The following is a 21199-nucleotide window of genomic DNA, read 5'->3' as shown; positions in this document are numbered from 1 at the left end:
GCAGATGCGAGAGACGGAAAGAGCCAGAATCATGACAGCACATTTGGCACCGGACCCAGTAATTCCTAAAAGCAGGCACAGCCCTGTAGTAAGAAATTAAACCCCATTTTTTTCTTTGAGCTGTTTGGGTTGTGTTTCTACCATTTGCAGCCCCAAGAGCGTGACTCATATAACAGCTCATAGGATAGCTGGGGGGCAAGAAACTAGGAGGAGTGTCACCAGTGGAGGCTGGTAGGGTGGGGAGCCGGGATTAAAGGGGAAATTTTAAATGAAAAGAATTCCAGAAGAACGACGGATTTTTATGAGGGAAAGAGACTGAGAGAAAAGCTTCTTTTGGAAATGAACATAGACAGAAAATAAGTTGTTTGCTGAAGGAAAAGCAAGTATTATTCACTCCTGGGCAATGCACTGCTCTGACGTTTGAAGTTCTTACAGCCTTTCCTGTATTGGGATGTTGGAACTAAGAGGCCTGGACCCATATGGTGTTGGCTTCAACTGGAAAGGGTGGAGGTGGAGCCTTGGAGGTAAGTTGACCCAAGGAATCAGTGTTGGGCCTCTCCTCCACTTCCCTTTATCCTGTTCCATGGCCACAGGCAACCCAAGAGAAGGGAGGACATACCTTCCTGGGCTTTTGGTTTGTAAAATCCCAAGGAAAGACTGTTTGAATCCGATACCACTCAGTAAACCAGTCACTGTGTCCAGGCAGGGGGTAAAGTACTGGGTGACATGGCCATTTGAGACCTAATGACTAGAGCCTTCTAAAGGAAGGGCCCGAGAGGACAGGCCTGGGTTGAGCGGCTGTCCAAGTGTGTTCACCGAAGCGTATCACTGGGGGTGTCATTCGAAGCAGCAAGGGTATATGAAAAGGCGGGCCGAACAGTGTGTTCTAAGGGTTGGTAAGATGACATTTGTATTTTATTTTCAACACAAGTTGTAGCAGTTTTACTTCTCTGCTTCAGACGTAGTTGGAGCCAACTGAAATGATAATAACATTATGAAAAAATTGCAAAGCACAGGGGAAAAATGTGAGTAGATTATCACGCCAGCTATATGTTCTAAAATGTTTAAATTCCTCATCTGTGTCACCGCCGCCTTACGTCTCAGGGATGCGGTTTCAATAGCTAAACCAAAGCAGTGAACCTCACTGAAAGGCATTACGGGAGATGCGCGAGAAACAGCGTAAAGCAGCATAACGCGCTCGGAGGGGCTGTCTAGCCCTCGCTGGAACGAACCAGAAGCCTTGGTCAGCTTGGTATTTCTACCCAGATGACGCTTGTCCTGATAAATTCGAGCATTCGTGGGAGTCAGAAGCTACTGCCAAGTTTTGGCACCCTGCAGTTCAGTTGCTGTGTTCTAGTCCTCAGTTCCCATCTTTGGATGGCTGACTTGCCAGAAACAGAGAAAATATAACATCTTTTTTCATCCAGATGAAACCATTCATTAGAATTCCTGAACTAAGTGTGTGTGTGTGTGTGTGTGTGTGCGCGCACGCACACAGACTTGAGAACTGCCAAGATAGTTATTTGTACAAGAGTTTCTGTGTCATGTTGGATAACACCTTACCAGCATTTAAATAACATGATTTGTAATTGGAATCCTCATTAGTCCTGTGAAATTAATAGTTCAAATACTTATAGAATGTGTTTGAATATCGGGGAAGGGAGGGAATGTGACAGACGGAACATTTTAATTATGTGTAACTTGAACACATTCAAAGAATTTTTTAACACTTATAAATTGTAAATCGTTTCAACATGTAGTTCAGTCTACAAATATACTTATTTGCAGTGATGGTTTATTTAATAAATTATTCATTGAGTGCCTATTTGCGTAGTTCTCTTTAACATTAAGGATGGGAAATTCACATATCTCAGGAAGCCTGTCATTGAGATCATAAGATGGTCATACTGGACAGTTAACTACTTTTAAACAGCGGCCCTGTTGAAAGTATTAGAGAAGAGGCCTGTGTCAGTTAAGGTTTGATCAGGATGTCGGAACCACTTGAGAGATATAAGGGATTAGGCCTGGTGGGACCATGGATGTGATGCAGTCCCGTAAGCCTCTTGCCCCTGTACCTGGTGCCAGGCCTGAGGAAAGCATAGGAGAGCAGGAGTGACCCGGAATCCACAAGGAGGAGCAGAAGTGCATGAGAAAAGACTGGACCACGAGTCTGTTTCCTGCTGCTTCCAAGCCTGCACCTTTGATGATGCAGGTTGACCTGCAGGAGAGCATGCACTTGACCATGGAACAGCACACAGACTTGGCCCAGGATCACGAGACGTGGACAAGCTCGGGGGGCAGCTGCGGGCCCCGTGCCGCTTCGGGCCAGCAAGGTGAGCCAACGGATCCCAGCTGCCACGTGTGAGCCGCAGTAGAGCCAGACCTCACACCAGTTTTGCAAGTGTAAACATGGCCGCTCCTGCACTCCCACCTTCCAGATCTCATGTGTGCTTCCGTGGCTGCCCCTAAGCTACAGCTGTGGGGAGAGGGCGTTCCGGGCAGCATGGTTCCCGGTGAGCTAAATCAACGCGGCACAGACCCATCACAGCTCGCCGTTGTTGGCCTGGCGCTCAGATACACCCTTCAGTCGTACTTCCAGATAAGGCGATAGCAAAAAGTTGTGTGTACACTGAACATGATGAAATTCTCTTTACGACCAACAGTTCACTGATCCACTCCCTGAAAGAGGAGGCAAAGTCCCTTTATTCATCTCTGGGGGAATGTTCACTTCTCTTCCAGCTGATCCTGTGTAACTTCAATACTGAGGCATGAGAGTAAATATTACTAGCATATATTCAGTGGTAGGAGAATGGGAGACAAATAAAAAATGTGGTTTATATATACAAACATATTTATAGTAAAACAAGGAGAAAATACTCAGAACTATTACATTCCTTGTTTCTGCAGCTGGTCGCAGGGTTGTAGCTGGTGTTTATAAATACCTTCTTCTGCTGGCCAGTCCGCGTGCCTTTGTCCTTGGACGGCTGTAGTTCCTTGCCACAAGAGATGACCCAAAGCTTAGTTCTTGGAGGCTCTGGGACTGGACCTCTTATACTCTGGTGGCAGGAAGGTAACATGGCAATCCACCTCGTGGAACAGTTTCCTGAGTAGTTTCAACATGCATCTCCTCGATGACTCACTCTAGTGTGTTTACCTATGAGAAATAAAAGCATGTGTTCATGCAGCGACTTATACACAGACGTTCATCGCAGCTTTTTCGTAATAGGTAAAACCCGGAAACAACCCAAATATGCAACAAGTGAATGGATGTACAGATTGCAGTATTACCATGTCATGGAATACTAACAGTAAAAAGGAATGACCTGTTGATACACTCAGTGATAGGAGGAATCTCAAAATAATTATGCCACGTGAAAAAAAATCCAGACAAAGAGAGGGCATATTATTTGATTCCATTTACGTAAAAGTCTAGAAAATGCAAATAGTCTATAGGGGCACAGAGTAGTTCCGTGTCTGCCTAAGGATGAGGTGTGGACAGGAGGGTGGGGGAGAGGGACTGCAAGGGGGCATGACCGAGCTTTTGGGAAGATGGATGCGTGCGGTGTCTTCGTGTGGTGATAGCTTCAGGGGTGTGTACAGATGTCAAAACGTAACCAAATCATATATTTTAAATACATGCAGTTTATTGTATATCAAGTGGACCTCAGTAAAGTTAAAAAAAAAAAAAAAGACTGAACCAAAAAATGGACAGTCTGTATTTTCATTTACCAACTAGAGTGACACTGCTATCATGTGAAATCAGAAACAGACTTATCACCTTTTCAATTCTGTAATTCTTGACAAGTGATTGTTGTATTTGCAGCATTTCGATTTCACCTCAGGTGCAGCCACATTTCCAAGTGGTTCAGGCAGGTGCCATGGGGATTGAAAGGAGGAGGGGATCACATCAGGTCAGAGGTTCAGGCTTCAATTAAACCGGACCTTAGTCTTGAAGGAAGGGTCAGGTTTGTGAGGGGCTGGGAGTCTTGTGGGCGGGTGCAGGTGTTGGGGAGAAGCGGCAGCTCTCGGCCTGCATGGCAGCAGTGTCGTCACACACTGCCCGACGTCGGTAGGTGAGAGCAACTGTTCTCATTTGCTGCTGAGGAAACCAAGGCTCCAGACACTAAATATTTCCTGCAGCCTCAGACCTAGAAGCCACCTAAGTCTCCATCCCCACGGGCACTTTGCTGTGTTCATAAGACAGTGACAGGTGTGATACCCTGGTCTCAGGTGTACAGGAGAGCTGTCCCAGGCAGAGGGGCATTGGCCTTAGTCTCGGTGTAACCTCATCACTTGTGTATGGTTTCATCTGGCATCTTGTTCCCTTCAGACCTGGCTTTGGCTCTAGTAGCCCATTTCCCGTGGTCATCTGCTTCTTGGTTGATTCACAGGCTTTGGGATGTGTGAAAAGTTCTGAAATTGTGGACAGCACTAATGCTCTAAACCTGAAACATTGGCTTTGAGGAATGCAACTGTGTGTTTAACACGTGGTTTTCAAAGCGGGTAAAAGTAGAACTGTGCATGTTCCTGGTAATTAGTGCATATATTTTTTAAAATGTGTCTCTCCCGGAGAATTTTTCTCTAAAGAGTACCAAGAGTATGATTTTGTAGTATCAAAATTAAAATGAAATTTACTGTGAAAAAAAAACTGTAGAATTAAAGCAGAAGAGAATAATTGTTTCACACTGTATTTAATGTTTTGTTTTGTTTTCAATCTTTTTGCAGTTTTTTGAGGTTCCATTTGATTCAAACATGAATAGGACAAAGAACAGACCTCTGGTTCGTGGACAGATCAGGTAAAATCATGAATGTCAGTCTCCTCCATGTTACAGAACATTCATTTGCTTGTCCATCCTGAATCATTTCCCAGTATTTTGCCTTGAGTTGTAAAGTGAAAAGAACACCCCACCCGCAAAGGGACATACGGGGAGGGGGATATGTAGTGCTCTCCAACTCTAACCAAAATGCAGGGCTCAGAGCTCAGAATGGATCTGAGATGGGCAGTTTTGCTGTGGGAATAACTGACGCAATAGTTTTCCTTATTAGACTCGGTTTTGAGACGTGGGCTTGTTTTGCTCGTAGTGGCTAAAGGTAAAAACATTCCATTAACACAGGTGATTTCAGACAGATCCATGCAGGGTCTCAGCAGCAAGCTATGTCTGAATCCTTATGTTTTCAGATGAGCTGAGAGCACTGTTAGACCCCAGGTAAAGCACTGCATCCTTTACTGTCCTCTCCACCAAATTCAACTAAGTAGAACTAAAAGGCATATAAATATTTTAATACCACTAGTGGTTAATAATTAAACATTTTACTTCCTGGAGGCCTCGAAACCGGCATTTTAAAATATTTTTTAAAGTCTAATAGCAGCACAGGCCGAGAAGAATAGAAAGGGCCAGTGGTTCATACTGCATGACTGTTCTAAGTCAGAGAAACCTCTGTCCACCTGTCCCGGCGGAGCCCTCACGGAGCTTCAGATTCATTGGCGTAACACTGTGGATCAAATAATCATACATATCAAGCAAAACAATAAAGGAAACAAGTTCAGATGAGTCAGATGTCTGTGTAAATGTAAGTTTTAGTATTTGCTGCTTTCAGCCATTCAGTTCTTAATCTAAATATTGAAAAGGGCAGTAGATCCAGATGAAAACACCTAAGAACAGAAATCTCATATCTGACTGATACTTTATTTCCCTTTTTGAGATCTGATGCAGCTCTCTGCTGTCTTTATGTTTAGAAAGTGTCAGAAGCACTTTGATTTGAGTAAAGTCGTTTTAGAGGGCACATGTAAGCCCTGTAACCCATCTCAAAAGCTAAACGATGCTCCTGCCACTGCTGAAATCACTGGTGCGTTCCTACTTGTTTGGAATTTCTGTCCAGGCTTTTTTCCTCAGTGAAATCGTACTCCTTTAGGACCAAGGGAAACGGGATAAGCCCAGCAAACAGCCATTAGGCCTGGAATGGTCATCAGATAAAGGCCGTCATTCTTCTAGTAGGTCGTCTTACTTCGCCCAGCGTGCTCGTTTCCTCGCGCCCAGGAAAGCACAGTCTCTCAGTACATCCAGGAGGGAGGAGCATCACAGCCTTGGTGGCTGGTGTTGGCAGTGCCCTTCCGTTAAAGGAAGAGGCTACAGTACGATTATTAGTCTTGATAGACTTGTAACTTATCTTTTGTTTGCAAGATGACCGAGGCAGAATCTCATTTATGATAATAAACCATAATTGCTCTTCTAGAGGGCAAATTATAGGCCTGAAAAAGCTAGACTCAGACTTATTTTTCTAGCTAGGATGTATTTTATTAAATAGGTACAAGGAGCTATTATGAGTCTGGGGCAAAATCTTGCGTTGAGAATCATAGTTTTAAAACTGAAGACTTAATATCTTGCCATTTAGTGTTTACTATAATTCAGTAAATTATTTTCTTCTACACAGATATTTTATAAATGAGTGGCCATAGGGGTATAGTAGAAAGTCTTGCAGATGACCGTTGACATTTATCTCTCAGCTTTGGTGGCTCTCCCATTCATAACGGCTATTGGGCCGTAAGTCCAAAGCCTAGCCAGTTTGCTCTGAAATTCTCTTTTAGTGTTTACTGTCCCATTTGATCTGGGCCCGTACGGATCTGCACAACCTCGTAGACTTAGTCACAATTTGGCAGGTAAAGTGTGATCCCTGTCATTATTGATGGGCAGCGGTGACGTGAATCTGGGGCAGAAATCCTTAAAGGTCGTTTGCTGTTGACAGCCTTTGTCCATAGCTTGGTTGTATCCACTTGACAGACATACTGTAGACGTTTATTTTCATTATCTTTTTCAAGTGATTGCAGTTTTTTTTGAAAATTTTTGTTTAAGTGAACTATATTCTAGGGAGTTAAAGTCATATAGCAGTCCTGAAGGAAAGAAGCACATGCCTGGACTGGTCGTTCTGAGAGCTCTTGAGGACCTGGGGGAGCTCCCTGAAGGGGCTCTTCGCTTGTGTGCACTGTCGGTGCAGTTCGCATGTGCCTGGCTGCCTTCTCTGCGCTCCTAGGTGGCTTCCCTTCTAGAAAAACACGACAGGGAGGGTTCAGAGCTGGCAGAGAGAATAGTGCCTTACTGCTTACTTATTCTTTATTCCAGAAAGGATTAGAGGCTTCATAAGGCTATTAGTAAAGTAGAGAAATATGTAAAGAAAGTCGGGGTTACAGAAAATAGAATGGGGATAAATGGTAAGATCACAAGAAAAGCATATCAAATTCACATAGTTAATAAGGTTGAACTGTAAATGTCATTCTACATTTCCTGGTGAAACCACACTTACATCATAATGAAAAGCATTATACGCGTTATTTATATTTAAGTCTCACTATAGCACTGTGAGGTAGATGCTTTTTTTTTTTGTGGTACACGGGCCTCTCACTGTTGTGGCCTCTCCCGTTGTGGAGCACAGGCTCTGGACGCGCAGGCTCAGCGGCCATGGCTCACGGGCCCAGCCGCTCCATGGCGTGTGGGATCTTCCCGGACCAGGGCACAAACCCACGTCCCCTGCATCGGCAGGTGGACCCCCAACCACTGCGCCACCAGGGAAGCCCAGGTAGATGCTTTTAAATTCCTCCCAGTACTCACGTGAGAAAACTGGGGATCCAAGTACGATGAATAAATTTGGCCTCGTCCACTTGACTCCACACCCTGAGTTCCTAACAGCTGCACATAACTCTCTGTAAAAGTCTCTCTGTCCATGAGAAGAAAACACCACTCCAGGGAGACCAAACTTCTGCCTCTTAGTTCTTAAAAAGTAAGAAAGAAGGGACACTTGGATGATATTAGAGGAGCGGCCTCAGTGACCTCAGTAGCGGCGGCAGATCATGGATTTCAAAGGCATCGCTGGGTACAAACCAGAGACAGGACACCAAGCACCAGCTCCCAGTGGGACCCACGGCGAGTGCGTGCGTGGCCTCACTGGCCTCAACACGAGCGGGGAGGGGAATGGACTCACTGGCCCTTCAGCCTGACCCAGGGTTAAACCGACATGGTGAAAAGAAAGAGGAGAGCAGCTGCCTGTGTGAGTGCGTCCCAGGTCAGGGCTGTGACCAGAGATGCTCGGGGACAGCACTCTGCCACGAGTGTGACCGTCATGTGGGCTGAAGTCAAGGGGCCCGTCCTCCCAGCTTACCCAGGACGGGCCTGCTTTATACCCGTTGTCCCAGCAGAATTGTGGGAGGTGTCCCCTCTCCCTGTCAACAGTGTCCAGCTTGAGTGGTGACCAAATGCCACCTACATGAAGGGCGTGATGGTGACAATTGTGATGTTCACAGAGTTCCCTTATTTTAAGGCTGTTTCATACAAATTCCAATTGTTTATTTTGCCTCGAAGAGAAGAAAGAGCATAAATGGAAAGTACGATGTACCTAAATCAGTTTGCGGGTAGGCATTGTCATACCGACCCCTTTAAATAGCTTTTTATTCAATGACTCTCAATATCTTTATGTCTTATAAATTGGAAAAGATAAATAAGGTCAGCAGACTTGTTTGGACATTCCTGGCCAGACTGTCATGGCTCTGGTCATCGCTGTGCGGGGGAGACTTGGGCTTAGAGCTCCCTTTCATTCTCAGACAAAGAACATTCCCGAGAACTCACCTTGCTGGTGACGAAACCCACTGAGGAGGTTGAATCTGCAGACTCAAAGGCAAGAGTGAAGGTAGACGTCAGAGGAGCTGACGTTCTTATCAAGAAGGTCATATAATCCCATAGTGTTAGGAAATAATGAAAACATCTGTGTGAAACTTTTGAAAATTGTAAAGCACTATAGAATTTAAAGACTCATTCAGTTTTTCAGAAAAAAAGGCAGATTTGGTATAATCCAGTTTTAACTTGATGATTGGAAAAAGTGAACTAGCAATCTTTAAAAACTGTATGTAATAGAAAACATCTCAGTCTTCAGATCTTCTTCTTGTGGTCATTGCAGTCTAGGAAAAACGTTATCTCACTCACTGAGCCTGGGCAAGTCAGTGAATGGTTCTTCCCACACCACCACTTCCTCACGTGCAGGGTGAGATCGTATCTCCTACCTTGTTCATCTCGTAGCGTTGTTGGGGGGACAACGTAAGATCGATAAAACCATGTAAACTGAAGTGCATTGTTGGGGAGTGGGTTTGACACTCCAGAGGAACGTAGAGTTGTTTGCAGAACTTTCATCTTTTTTCCAAATCTGCTTTGAAATACAAATATTTTCATACTTATCAGGCAATAACATAAAAAAGAAATTCAGATTCGATTCAAGGGATGGGGAAAAGGAAGCAAAACACTTGGCAGATAAGGGAACTCAGAAAATGAAAGTGCATGTTTCCATTTTCATGGTTAAGTTGGTCCAGCCAGTGGCAGGTTAGTGAATGCTTCGTTCATCCTGTCACTATCAGGACGCATTTATGGAGGATGTCGTCCCCTAGAGGATGTGCTGGTTGCTAGAGTGACGAAGAGGCAAATGACATGGGCTCCATTCGTGGAATCCCGTTGGAGAGAGGGGGGCACACAAGCATGAGAACCCTAAGTGCTGTCCAAGGTACAGCTCACTCAACAAATGTAATTTTTGAATACACCTGCCAGCCAGACAGGCCCCACACCAGACACTGGAGGGGTAGCGGTAGAACCTGTGCTGGGGGGTGCCCAGGGGAGGTGGGAGCACACAGAACCTGACCCAGACCGAGGAGGTCAGGGCAACCATCAGGGAGTGGGGTCTTGGAGCTGAGGACCGAAGGGTGAGTAGGCATGGGGCCTCCGGCTCTCCTTTCTGCCCCTCCCTCCCCCGTCTGCGCCCTGTCACTGGTCCTCTTCCCACCTCACTTCTCCCCTGAGGTGCTGCCCTCCACAGTGCTGTGCCCACAGCCCAGACTCCTCTTCTGAGCCTGGACCCTTTGAAATTCTCTTCTGGGAGCCCTGAGGCATCTCACATTCCGTAAGCTCATCATTTTCTCTCCCAAGTCTCTTTTTCCTTCTCTGCTTGTTAATTTACATTCTAAAGTCAGGCACCTGGAACTCATTCTAGACTTTCTCTTTCTCTTATCCCCTTCATCTGACTATTCAACATATTGTGTCTTTTCCACTGCCTGGATCGCCCTGGCGTCTGCCCTTTGACCATCCTCCGTTTTGTGGGGTGATTACAGCAGTGCCCCAGCCGCCTTCTCTGCTTTCTCGCTCACCCCCTCTCCATCCATCTCCCACTCAGCTGGCAGATAAGCATCACACTCGTGTCTGGCTTAAAACTTTTTGGGGTCTTCCAAACATATTTGGGGAAAAAATGTGTTTTAAATTCTTTACTATGTCATACAAGGCCTTTCAGAGTCTGATCCTTTCTAGTCCTTCCAGCTTCATCCCTCTGTTCTCCTTTTTATTCACGCTTTTATGTTGTATTGTCACTAAGTGGAATTGCTGCGTTTTCCACCAAAATGCCCTGCTTTCTCTGACCCCTGCCAGCTGTGCTAGCCTTGCCCTTCCATGCCCGGGTAGGTCTTCAGCCAAGCGGGGCTGCCCCCGGACGGATCGCTCTGTCCACGCTGCAGTAACGGGGTGCTGGGCTTTGGTCTTGGTGGCTTTCTTGTTCTTTGCGCTTGTGTCTGCCACTGCACCACTCAGCACACTACACACCTGTCTTTGGGCGTCTTCCACTACCATGTTGTGAGCTCTTCCAAGACGAAGACTGAGTCTTCCGTGTGTTTATGTCCACTGCCTAGGATTATTTATATAACACGAATATCCTGAGGGCCTCATATGCACCAGGCATGATTTTTAATGGCTCGGGGGCCACTTGGTGAACTTGAGTACGTTGTCCCCACATCACTTAGGTGCATCCCTTACGCACACCGCTGGTCGCGGAGTCTCGGTGCGTTTGGTAAAGAGCTCAGCGTCTGCGTCTAAGAATGTCTGGAGAGGGGCTGCAGGGGTCAGATGGTGCTGTCTTACCTCCAGGACTGGCTCTTCCCTGCAGACTTGACCTCTGTTAACTGTGGGCCACACCTCTGCATCTGTGCCCCTGAGGCTGTCGGCACAGCCGCAGAACCGCCCAGGGGACCGCGGCTCTGGGAGCCTGGATGACTCGGGGTTGAGTGAGGCAAAATCAAGAAGGAATTTGAGACCTCTGGGCCCCCCGTTTTTCTGCTGTTTTGTATTCTCACCAGTAACTTCCTTCCTGCCTGCCACTTACATGTCACACGCATATCCAGTGTCCTTGAATGCCCTCTGTGTGATGAAGCTCTGTATTTACTTGCAACATTGGTCCTAATTGGATAAAACGGATTTCGTAGTTCTCGGGTGGCCGAGGGGAGGGCAGATGATGAGTGGTTAAAGTGAATGTCCTCAGTAGTTCCTCCTGAGACAGCGCTCGTTTCTTCCGAGGAGGATGAGACCAGGTACTTTTGCACAGGTTTTCGCTGTCAGCATCTAACACTTGTTTTTGGCGGCTGGGGCCCCGTTTCTGCCTTCTGGGCCCCAAGCTCCAGCCCTAGAGGGCAGCTTGCAGAGTGTGGGTGCCTGGCCTAGAGGCTCCCTGGGCCTCCCAGGCCCTCTGCCCCATCAGGGCCTTTCCTTCTGACTTAATATTTAGACAAGTGGTCCTCTGTCACAGAGATGAGTGTCAAATCAGCCCCTCCATCTGGTTTTTCTTCTCTTTTTACAGCCAGACTTCCGGAAAGCATGGCACCCCTCACCCCTCCCACCCCCGTGTCAAGGCTGCTGCTCTCTGCGCTTCCACCTCATTCCTCTCTGCCTGTTGGGTCTTCAGGTCCCAGTTCCACTTAAACTGACTCATCATAGACATGGAACCCTCAACCTTGGCCCCCAGGTCTTCCGGCCGAGTCCTCTGTCCCAGTTCCCAGGCCCAGTGTGAGAAGACTTGCTGGCCCGAGTTCTGGTCCAGCGCCCTGGGCCAAGGGCAAGGCTTGTGGGGGCAGTTAAGCGGGGCGGGGGCGCGGATACAGGGCACAGAGAGCACCCAAGGCCACTCCTCCAGGGCTGCTTTCCAACAGCTTGAGCCACCCTCGGCCTCATTCTACTTGGTCACCTTCTAACTGGGGCCCACCTCCCCACCCCCAGAGCACCCACTTGGCGTCAGATCCCTTCTGTGACCTGTAGACAGAGCCTCCGGAAGACCTGAGGTTAGACGTTCACCGTTTGCCTCGATGCACAGACCTGTGTGTGCTCTCACTGTCCTCCTGTATCTGGCGCTCTTCTCTAGGAGGGTTTCCTGGTTCTGTCAGAGTTGGAGCTTTCTGTTTTCTGTTCACTCTCCTGTTTGTTTTCAAAGAGGACAGAGGGATACATCTTTCTCTGAGTTGAAGTCCTTCAGACTTAAATTTCTAACATAGCTTATATATTTTTTTAAGTAATAACCTTTTTTCATGGTCTACCCTAATTAAAATTAATCTTTTTTAAGAATGTCAAGGCCAAATGTATCTTGTCTATATTTTAGAGTTACATAATTCCCTTGTTTAATTCATCAAAAATTTATTGATTACCTAGAATGGAAGCGGCACTGTCAGTTTTATTGTTATCATGCTCAAAAGGCTTATAATCTGGGTGGAAAAATTAACCAAATGCATAAAATGCTTAGCAGACAAGACGGGGCAGCCTATAAACATGTGTTGACGGAAATAAATGAATTGGTACAAACAAGAAGGTCTCCGGGAGGTCAGAAAGGGGAGATTCGGATAAGGACCAGCTGGGCAGTGAAAGCTTCCTGAAGAAGTCAGGCGTGGGCTGGGCCTTCTTTCTTATTTTGATTCCGTCTCCTTTGAATTCTCCATTTTCCAGCTCGGTCATGTTGACAGGGAAAGACTACATGTCAGCGTTAGTTTTCCCAACTTAATGGCTCCGATGAGAATGATCCATAACTTGTAAGCTTGAGGTGTGGGCTGTGAGCCGGAGAGACAGAGCGATAAGAGCAGAGTGGAAGGTGATTCAGAGAGGCTAAATCAAAGCACTTGGAATTGGGGGCAGCCCATACCTGGTTTTGAAATGAATGATGAAGATTGAGTTTTTGGAGTGAAATTAATGGATTGTTTAGTTGGCATTATTAACTTAAAGAACGGGGTTTAGCTGAAGTATTATAGGGATTTACAGGAGACATTTTTCACATTTACTGAAGGTTTTACCAGTAAGCAGTTAAGCAAATGTAAACATCTTGCAGGCTGCAGGGGACCTGGGAGTGTTATTCATTCCCCCCACCCCCGTCACGCTGGTCTAGTAGACACGTAGCCGGCCCTGGTGAAGCTCTGCAGAGCTTCTGGGTGGTTAAGATTAGTCTCTCGTTGTGTATATAATGCGAATGTAATAAGAACATAAACATTTTATAAGTGTAGAAATTTCTTTTTTTTAGTGTTAACCAGTCATTTGGAGTGGCAGGAAGAACAGATTTGGTCTCAATAATAGTGGTGCTAACAGACAGAACTTTATCCTTAAAATAAAATCATTCAACGTATGAAACATACTAGGAAGAACCAGCAAAAGGGCCTGTGTGCACGTCATTGTGACAAGTCATCACAGTGGCTCTATGAGAGGAACACGGGAGTTTTCTGAAAGTTAACATGCTTTTCTCTCATTGTCATAAGAAAAAAAAAAGAAGGCATTTATGAAAGCATTGTGAGTTGTGAGCATTTGTTGACAGCAGTCCTGGGGTTGGAGGAATCCTTCAGCCCCCAGGCCCCTTTGTATAACCAGACAATACTTAGATATTCTAAGAAACATGAATATACAGAGTAACTATTGTATCGTAGCGACTTAGCCAATACCTTGCAGTCACGTGGGAAATAAGTCATAGGAGCAAACACCTTTTACTAATAACCTGGAGTCATTTGGTCTAATGTCCTATCACTTTATTTCCTCCCTTTTCAAATAAGATGATGATGTGAAAAGATTCGACACCATCAAATGCTACTCCCATTGGCTGCTGTTACGGGAGCAGTAGTCTTAAGATCGTGTTCTCTCTTTTGCCTGGTTTGTAAAGGTTTGTTTCAGCCAACATTTTGGGCCCCAGCCTTAGGTACCGGGCATGTAAAGATGAATGGTACAGAGTCGCACTGAAAGAGTGTACGTCGGGGATGGGTAGACAAGGCAGCAGAGGAGGTTAGCGTGAGACCAAGAAGTGCTGTGACAGCAGAGGGCACGTGGACCACCCATGGGGGGCCAACAGGGAGGAGAGAGGGGTGAGGGAAGATGTTTTTGGAGGACGTGTTTTGATGTCAAGGCTGAATTTGGAGGATGAGTAAGAAACGGCCACACCAAAGATAAGAGAAGTGTCGCTGGGGGCAGGGTGTGGGGTTGTCCTGGGGCAGAGGAGCTGCACGCACTCGACAGCAGAGACCTTCCACCTAGACCACAGACTGCAAAACAGCAGCCACCAGACCAGATCCTGAGGAGGCACTTTTTTGTTTGGTGCACTGCTTTTCTGCAGTTGCCAACGTTTAAAAATAGAAAATTTGAACATAAAACCACAGATTTCTAGGCTTCTTTGGCTCACTCCCACGTGGAATCCGCCAGCGCAACCTGACTAGCAGTTCCCACAGTCCTCACGCCTCCTGTTTTTTTCTTAAGTCCGCCCACTTTACGCTTCACATTGCCAGCCTGGTCCCTACAGATGTCCATGTTTGCAAACACTGTTTGGACCTGTGGACCAAAGGCTCCGGTCCCAGGCGGTGCAGGAGATTCAGCCTCCCACATCTGCACCCTCATGTCCAAGTAGCTGCACGTGCATGCAGCTCCCAGGAGTCTCCAGAGCTGTGGGGATGGATAGTTTTATTTCCTAGCTTCATTTTTTATAAATTGTGTTTTATTAAAGCTTTTCAAAGACTCCTAACAATTCACTGACCCTAAGTTTATGTAAGTGAACAAAGCTGCTTTTTTTTAATAGACTCATATAAATTAAAAAGGGAGGGGGTCAGAATTAAACCATCTGGCTCAAGCAGGAAAAAGGAAAAGTATGTGTCTCCCACCTAGGCAGGCCTAGGTGTTCCTCCCCGGGGCCTGGGGGTAATGGAGGAATTCCGTAGGTGGTCCCGCCCTCAAGGATGTGAGAAAACACTGAGATTGGACCACTACACTAGAAACTTGCTTTTCATGGAGGAGATCGAACAATAGGAATCTTCTCTTTGAAAATTCCAGAGTCTTCGTACAAATAACATATTCTTAATTTGAGCTGAATCGATGGAGCGTCATTCGAGAGGTAACCATTCACTTCCTCCCTGAGTTAGAAGGCTGAATCTGAGAGGTCAACAGCGGGCCAGTGTTCCTTTGAGTGTTTTTTGGTTTTTTTTTTTCCCCTAACCTATCTTTCTTATCTTCCCCCTAGATTAATAAGATTCTTCAGTCAGTTTTCAAAAACTCATTCAGCTCAGACCTGCTTTGTTTTCCTCCTTAAAGTTTTACTTAATGTAGTACCACAGTCCCCATATTTTGAATATAATCATGCCAGAAATACATACTTATTCTTGAATTTCTCTTAAACATGTTGTAAAATTTAATTTTTTCTTGAAGCAGGTTACCGTCATTTTATATGTAACTGATAGTCTTTCAAAACTTGCTGTAACTAATTTCCTTTTAAAGTATGTTTTGTGTCCTCATTGTCGTCACATATTCCTTAAATTCTAAATTTACATCAGTCCCCTGCTACCTTCCAGTATCTGTAACTTCAGACTTGTTCAGAATAAGGTTGTCCTAAATAAGGTTCTGAAGAGATATTTTCAAAACAGTTATTTGTGAACACTTTTCCCAAAAACTCAGGTCAGAGCTCAAATGTGGGATTTATGTAGGAAATTAAAGTTAAATTGGCTTGCTTTGATTAAGGTTTTGAGTTTTCTTTTGTTTTTGAAGAAAGGGGATTTCGTTTTACAATTTAAAAATCATTTATTCTGGAAAAATGACCAAGAAGTATGAGATTCATTTTTGTCTAAACCAATTACCTGCAGAGCTGCTTAAAATATAAAGCCTTCTTGATTTAATATAACATTTCATAGACCTCTCTGACACATTACTTAAACAGAAAGGCCACATTTCTCCAGTAAATTATTTTAAAGTCAGGTAATTTAAATTACATTTAAGTGTACTAAGTAGGTATCATATTAAAGCTTGTATTTTCTCATTTGTTCCTAATTTCTATAGATTCCACGTTGATAGAGCTACTAAGGATTGGTCTTTAGTAAACAAAGAAATACTAGATTTTATGGGAGGAATAAATAATTCATAGAAATGTGTTGACAAATTCCCCTCCCACTCGTATCTCTTAGTTTCTTTCCACGGTAGCCTTGGCCAGGAAAGGCACAAGTAGAAAGACCTCACGCTGGTGCTCAGTAGAAAGATCTCTCAATTTAAAATGTAATTCAGTTTTGGATGTGAGTTTGGAAATAAATCATCATTCCACCCTCAGCACGAGCCGTGAACCTATTTGCATGAGTGAGTGAAGGGATACAAAAGAATATTTTTTAGCTCAAGAAAATTGCTAGATCTTTTCCTGCCGCCATTCCCCGCCCCCATCAAGTAGTGCTGTTTTCCTTATTCACGCATTTTTTTTTCTGTTTTATTGACAATGAGGAATGTTTTGCAGCAGTATCACACCCCGTTCCCCTGCTTTTCTGATCTTTCCTTTATAAATTCACTCCAGCAACAACCACTCACAGAGATAACTCCTCGGTTCTTAATAAAAGCCATGACAGCTACTGTGGTAGACGTGTAAGCACACATTTAAAAAAAAATGTTTGGGGGCTTCCCTGGTGGCACAGTGGTTGAGAATCCGCCTGCCGATGCAGGGGACACGGGTTTGAGCCCTGGTCCGGGAAGATCCCACATGCCACGGAGCAACTAAGCCCATGCGCCACAACTCCTGAAGCCCTCACACCTAGACCCCGTGCTCCGCGACAAGAGAAGCCACCACAATGAGAAGCCCGCTCGCCGCAGAGAAAGCCCGCGCACAGCAACGAAGACGCAACGCAGCCAAAAATAAATAAATAAATAAATTTATTTTTAAAATGTTTTGCAGGTGATCAACCCAGTTCCTCCTGGTTCTGGTTTATTTTTTTGTAATTTGCTGTAATAAAATTAAATTCTTAATTTAAAGTTGTAATTGGAGATAGAAATATTCTGCCATTTTAATTGTTATTATTAGAAACACGCTTCACAGCCATCATACATTTATAATTTATGATTAAGAACTAACATTCTTGAGTATATATACAGGCGTTTTCATATTCTAGTATATATCCGTTACGTCTTTATAATTTTGAAAAAATAAATCAGGGGAAACAATTTATTGCAAGTTTATCAGCCTCTACCTCCAGCTCTATTTAAATAAGTCCTCTATTTAATAACTGTTTCGTATCACCTGTTCTTTTTCTTGTAGCTGATGTTGCAACTTGAGAGTTCATAGTACTTGTGTTTGTTTAACGTATGTCTTCCTTTCTAGACTAAACTCTGCTCTCTGTCTTGTTCACGGCTGCTGTACCTACACCCAGTGTAGCGGCTGGCTGTGTAGGCAGTGAGAGATTTGAATGAATAATGAATGAACACCTTGAGTGAGCACTCTTAAGTGCTTTATTTACATTATTGCATTTAATTCATAAGCAATTCTATGGCGTGTCTCCCACTTCACAGATGAAGGAACTGAGGCCAGCAGTTTAAGTAATTTGCTCCAGGTCCCATAGCTCCATGGGGTAAAACCCCTGCCTTCCCCATAGTATTGTTACCGAGCCTTATGTGTAAGCCAGTTTGACTCGGGTTGCAATCTTGCCATCAAAAGATTCCTAATACAACCCTTACTTTACAGTTGAGGAAACTAAGGACCAGAGAGGTTAAATAATTCGCCCGCTTTTACACAGATGGTTTACATCAGAGTTCTCATGAGAGGACTCGGAACCACCCGATTCCTGTACAACATGCCTAGTTATGCCATATACAGAAACCAGAATGATAATATGAATAAAGAGTATCAAGGCATTTTCGGAAACATTTTTGTTGTGAGACGTTCCATGGGACACAGTGGTAGAGAGAGCACACTGAACCCCAGGACACCCATCCCCCGGAGTCAACAGTTATCAAGACTTTGCCACGCTTGCTTCATCCCGCCCTTTCAGTGGCCAAAACACGTTAAGCCACATGACTAGGTTGGATTCAAGGTCTTTGGAACAGAGAGGGGTTGAGGGATACAGCTGAGTTCCTGCGTTAGCTGATGACAGATCTAGTTCACAGCGCTGAGTGCTTTCCACTGCAGTGACATTTATGTAAAGACAAGTGAAAGTGGGCGACTTACCAGGCCAGCACAGTCAGCAGTGGAAGCAGAACAAGGGTGCAGGGTTCTGTCGGCTCAGCCTGCGTCAGCTTGGCCAGACGCAGGCCAGGTAGGACCAGCGTCACGTTGGTGATAGTGTAGCAGCGGGTCTCCAGATCACCTGGGTTCCTAACAAGTTCCCAGGTGATGCTGCTGTGACTGGTCCAAAGACCACGCTCACGACAGAACCACAGGTGCAAAGGGTCTGCCAGCAGGTCCCAGCGAGACCCTCTCCCTCGGGTCACCCCAGCCCAGGGAAACCCGAGGAAGCCTCCAGTTCGCCTTCCTTCTGGTCTTACCTCTAGAAATCAGGCCTCCGAGTACCACTTGAAGTGTGGATGAACTTCTAAGGAATTTAAGTGAGGAAAAAAAGATGTCAACAAAAATTTTAAATAAAGAATAAATAAAGGGAGAAATAATGGGGGGCAGGGGGGTGCCTCTCCCCAGGTTTGGGATACTTTCCAAAACCCGTGAACAGGGAGACTAGGTGGGTTTTTTGATCAAGGGCTGAGCAGTATGATTAGAGGAAGAGTACAATGAGTAATTGACCTAAAGCAACAAGAAATCAGTCTTTGACAATATTGCCTTTCAGGTCTGAGATTTAGCTCTGAGCACATTTTATGAGACTAAGGCAGAAAAGCATAGTTGTATACCGAGATGAGAAAGGAGTGCGCTATCCTAATCTTTTTCTGTATCAAAAATAGATCTATTTATTAAGACAGCTAAACTTAAGCAACTTTAATATCACCATGATATTTAAGGATTTCACAATAAATCCAACTTGAAAAAATAACCCAGATACCACTTGATGTATTTCCTCTTTATTCTTGCTCGGCCTCTTCCTACTTCCAGCTTCAAAACGAACCCTTCGCTCCTTTTACTGATGTATTTTCACTGTGTGCAAAGATTCTAACCAAAACCCTGTGGGTCGCCCTTTGTTTACTTAACTCTTTTATTCTGCCTTATTTGAAACAAAGTTCTGTTAACTTCCAAACGTATGTAAAATGTAACAAAAATGATCAAAAAAGTCAACAAAAAGGAGACATGGGAGAGACAAGGAGGGGCAAAAGCAGGAGCTAATAAACGGCGGTGCGATCGCCCTTGGGTCAGCCGAGGAAGGCCACCCGGAGGAACAGGCCCGGCCCTGCTGCCCTGCTTTACCCACCGTGGGTTTGGGGGTCTGGAAGGTAGATTACGGCTACTGGCTACCTGAGTGCTGTTTCTCTCAACTGAGCATTTGATAAAAATGGTGCAGTGGGGTGATCGCGATTCATTTTCCTCAAAAAAACGCCTAATGCGGACCTCTCTCATGAGTGGAGTGAATGCTGGACGTGCTGGCAGGCAGAGGGCTCCTCAAAAGCAGATCTGATCGTTTCCTTTCCTGATTTAAGAAGCAGAGGGAGCTTCGTGGACTCTGCCTCTGCCCAGAGACCTCCCCATGGCCCTCCCTACCTCTGCTCTCTGACTCCTCTGGCCCCCAAAGCACGCTGCCCCGCCCTTTGCCTGCCTCCCATCCGTCCATCAGGGTTTGGCTTCAACATCCCCCGAACTTCCTGTGTCTGCTCCACACCTCCGCCCACACTGGGTTCCTGCTCCCGGAAGGCTCGCCCCTCACTTGACTGTTCCACCTGTTTCACTGTCGCCCACTGTGGGATAAGCACCCCCAGCATGAGGACCATGTCTGTCTTGCTCACCGTGTTACATCCCAGGTCTGTCCTTTGTTTCAAAGAAATGGAGTGCTTCCCAGTCGTTTCCATGTCAGGGAATGCAGTAGGAAGTTAGGCCACGTGGGCAGTGGGGTGAGCTGAAGGAGCTGTGAGCACACAGGAGGCTGCTCCCAGCTGAAGACCCCAACCTCACAGCCCCCTGCAGTCCCCAGAAGTGAGAGCGTCAGTAAATGGTATTAGACCAGTGCCCTCCACGTACCAGTTAGAGGGTGAACCCCGGGTTACCTGAATGAGCCCGCAAGGAAACCCGAGTACAGGTCCTGGTTCCGAGTCTCAGTTTCTCATCTGTAAAATGGGGATAATACTATCTATCTCAGTAAACTTGTCTGACTTTGTTCACTTTTGTTTTGTTTTCAATGCCGCCGTGCCCAGTGTTGATACGGGTTCTGGGAATAGGCTTTCTCATATACTGCTGGTGGGAGTGTAAACTAGTATAAACTCTCGAGTACAGGCTGGGGTACAAGTCAAAACCCCTAAAAATGTTCATGTCATCTGACTCAGTGATCTGGGAACTTATCCTCAGAATGTATTATAGTCAGAGCTGTGAACAACGACCTGTCTATGAGATATTCATCCCAACATTATTTCTAATTAAAAACTGGAAAAATGCTGTGTCCAAAAAGACATATTGATTGAATTAATTGCGGTATATCCACGGAATAGGCCACTATGTAACCACTAACGATAATGGTGTGAAATAATTCTTAACTGCATAGGGAAATGATTAAGATATATTGAAAATAGAATAAGCAACAAAACCACAATTCATTGTGTTCTCAGTTTTTGGTTATTTTTTTAAAGAGCCAAGCAAAGTAATTCTTTCTTTCTTCATTTTTGGCTGCATTGGGTCTTTGTTGCTGCACGTGGGCTTTCTCTAGTTGCGGCGAGCAGGGGCTGCTCTTTATTGAGGTGCACGGGCTTTTCATTGCGGTGGCTTCTCTTGTTGCGGAGCACGGGCTCTAGGCGCTCAGGCTTCAGTAGTTGTGGCACGCGGGCTCTAGAGCACAGGCTCAGTAGTTGTGGCGCACGGGCTTAGTTGCCCTGTGGCATGTGGCATCTTCCCGGACCAGGACTCGAACCCGTGTCCCCTGCATTGGCAGGCAGATTCTTAACCACTGCGCCACCAGGGAAGTCCCTGTTTCAGTTATTTTTAAAGTATTTGTATCATTGGAAAAAGGCTAGAGGACTTCCCT

The 21199-nt window shown here is 45.4% G+C and overlaps 1 protein-coding gene across 3 annotated transcripts in view; it reads left to right on the top strand.

Annotated features, from left to right (window-relative positions):
• LOC116745214 (protoheme IX farnesyltransferase, mitochondrial) overlaps positions 1-21199 on the top strand; it is a 110430-nt gene that overhangs the window by 71490 nt on the left and 17741 nt on the right. For all 3 annotated transcript variants that reach the window (XM_032615760.1, XM_032615759.1, XM_032615758.1), the window contains exon 5: positions 4726-4796. In XM_032615760.1, the coding sequence (XP_032471651.1) occupies positions 4726-4796 (71 nt within the window). The remainder of the gene's footprint in view (positions 1-4725; positions 4797-21199) is intronic.

Source organism: Phocoena sinus, chromosome 20 (assembly GCF_008692025.1).
Source record: "Phocoena sinus isolate mPhoSin1 chromosome 20, mPhoSin1.pri, whole genome shotgun sequence".
NCBI classification, from domain to species: domain Eukaryota; kingdom Metazoa; phylum Chordata; class Mammalia; order Artiodactyla; family Phocoenidae; genus Phocoena; species Phocoena sinus.
Note: the sequence above shows the minus strand (reverse complement) of the source record. Positions and strands in the feature narration are given on the sequence as shown.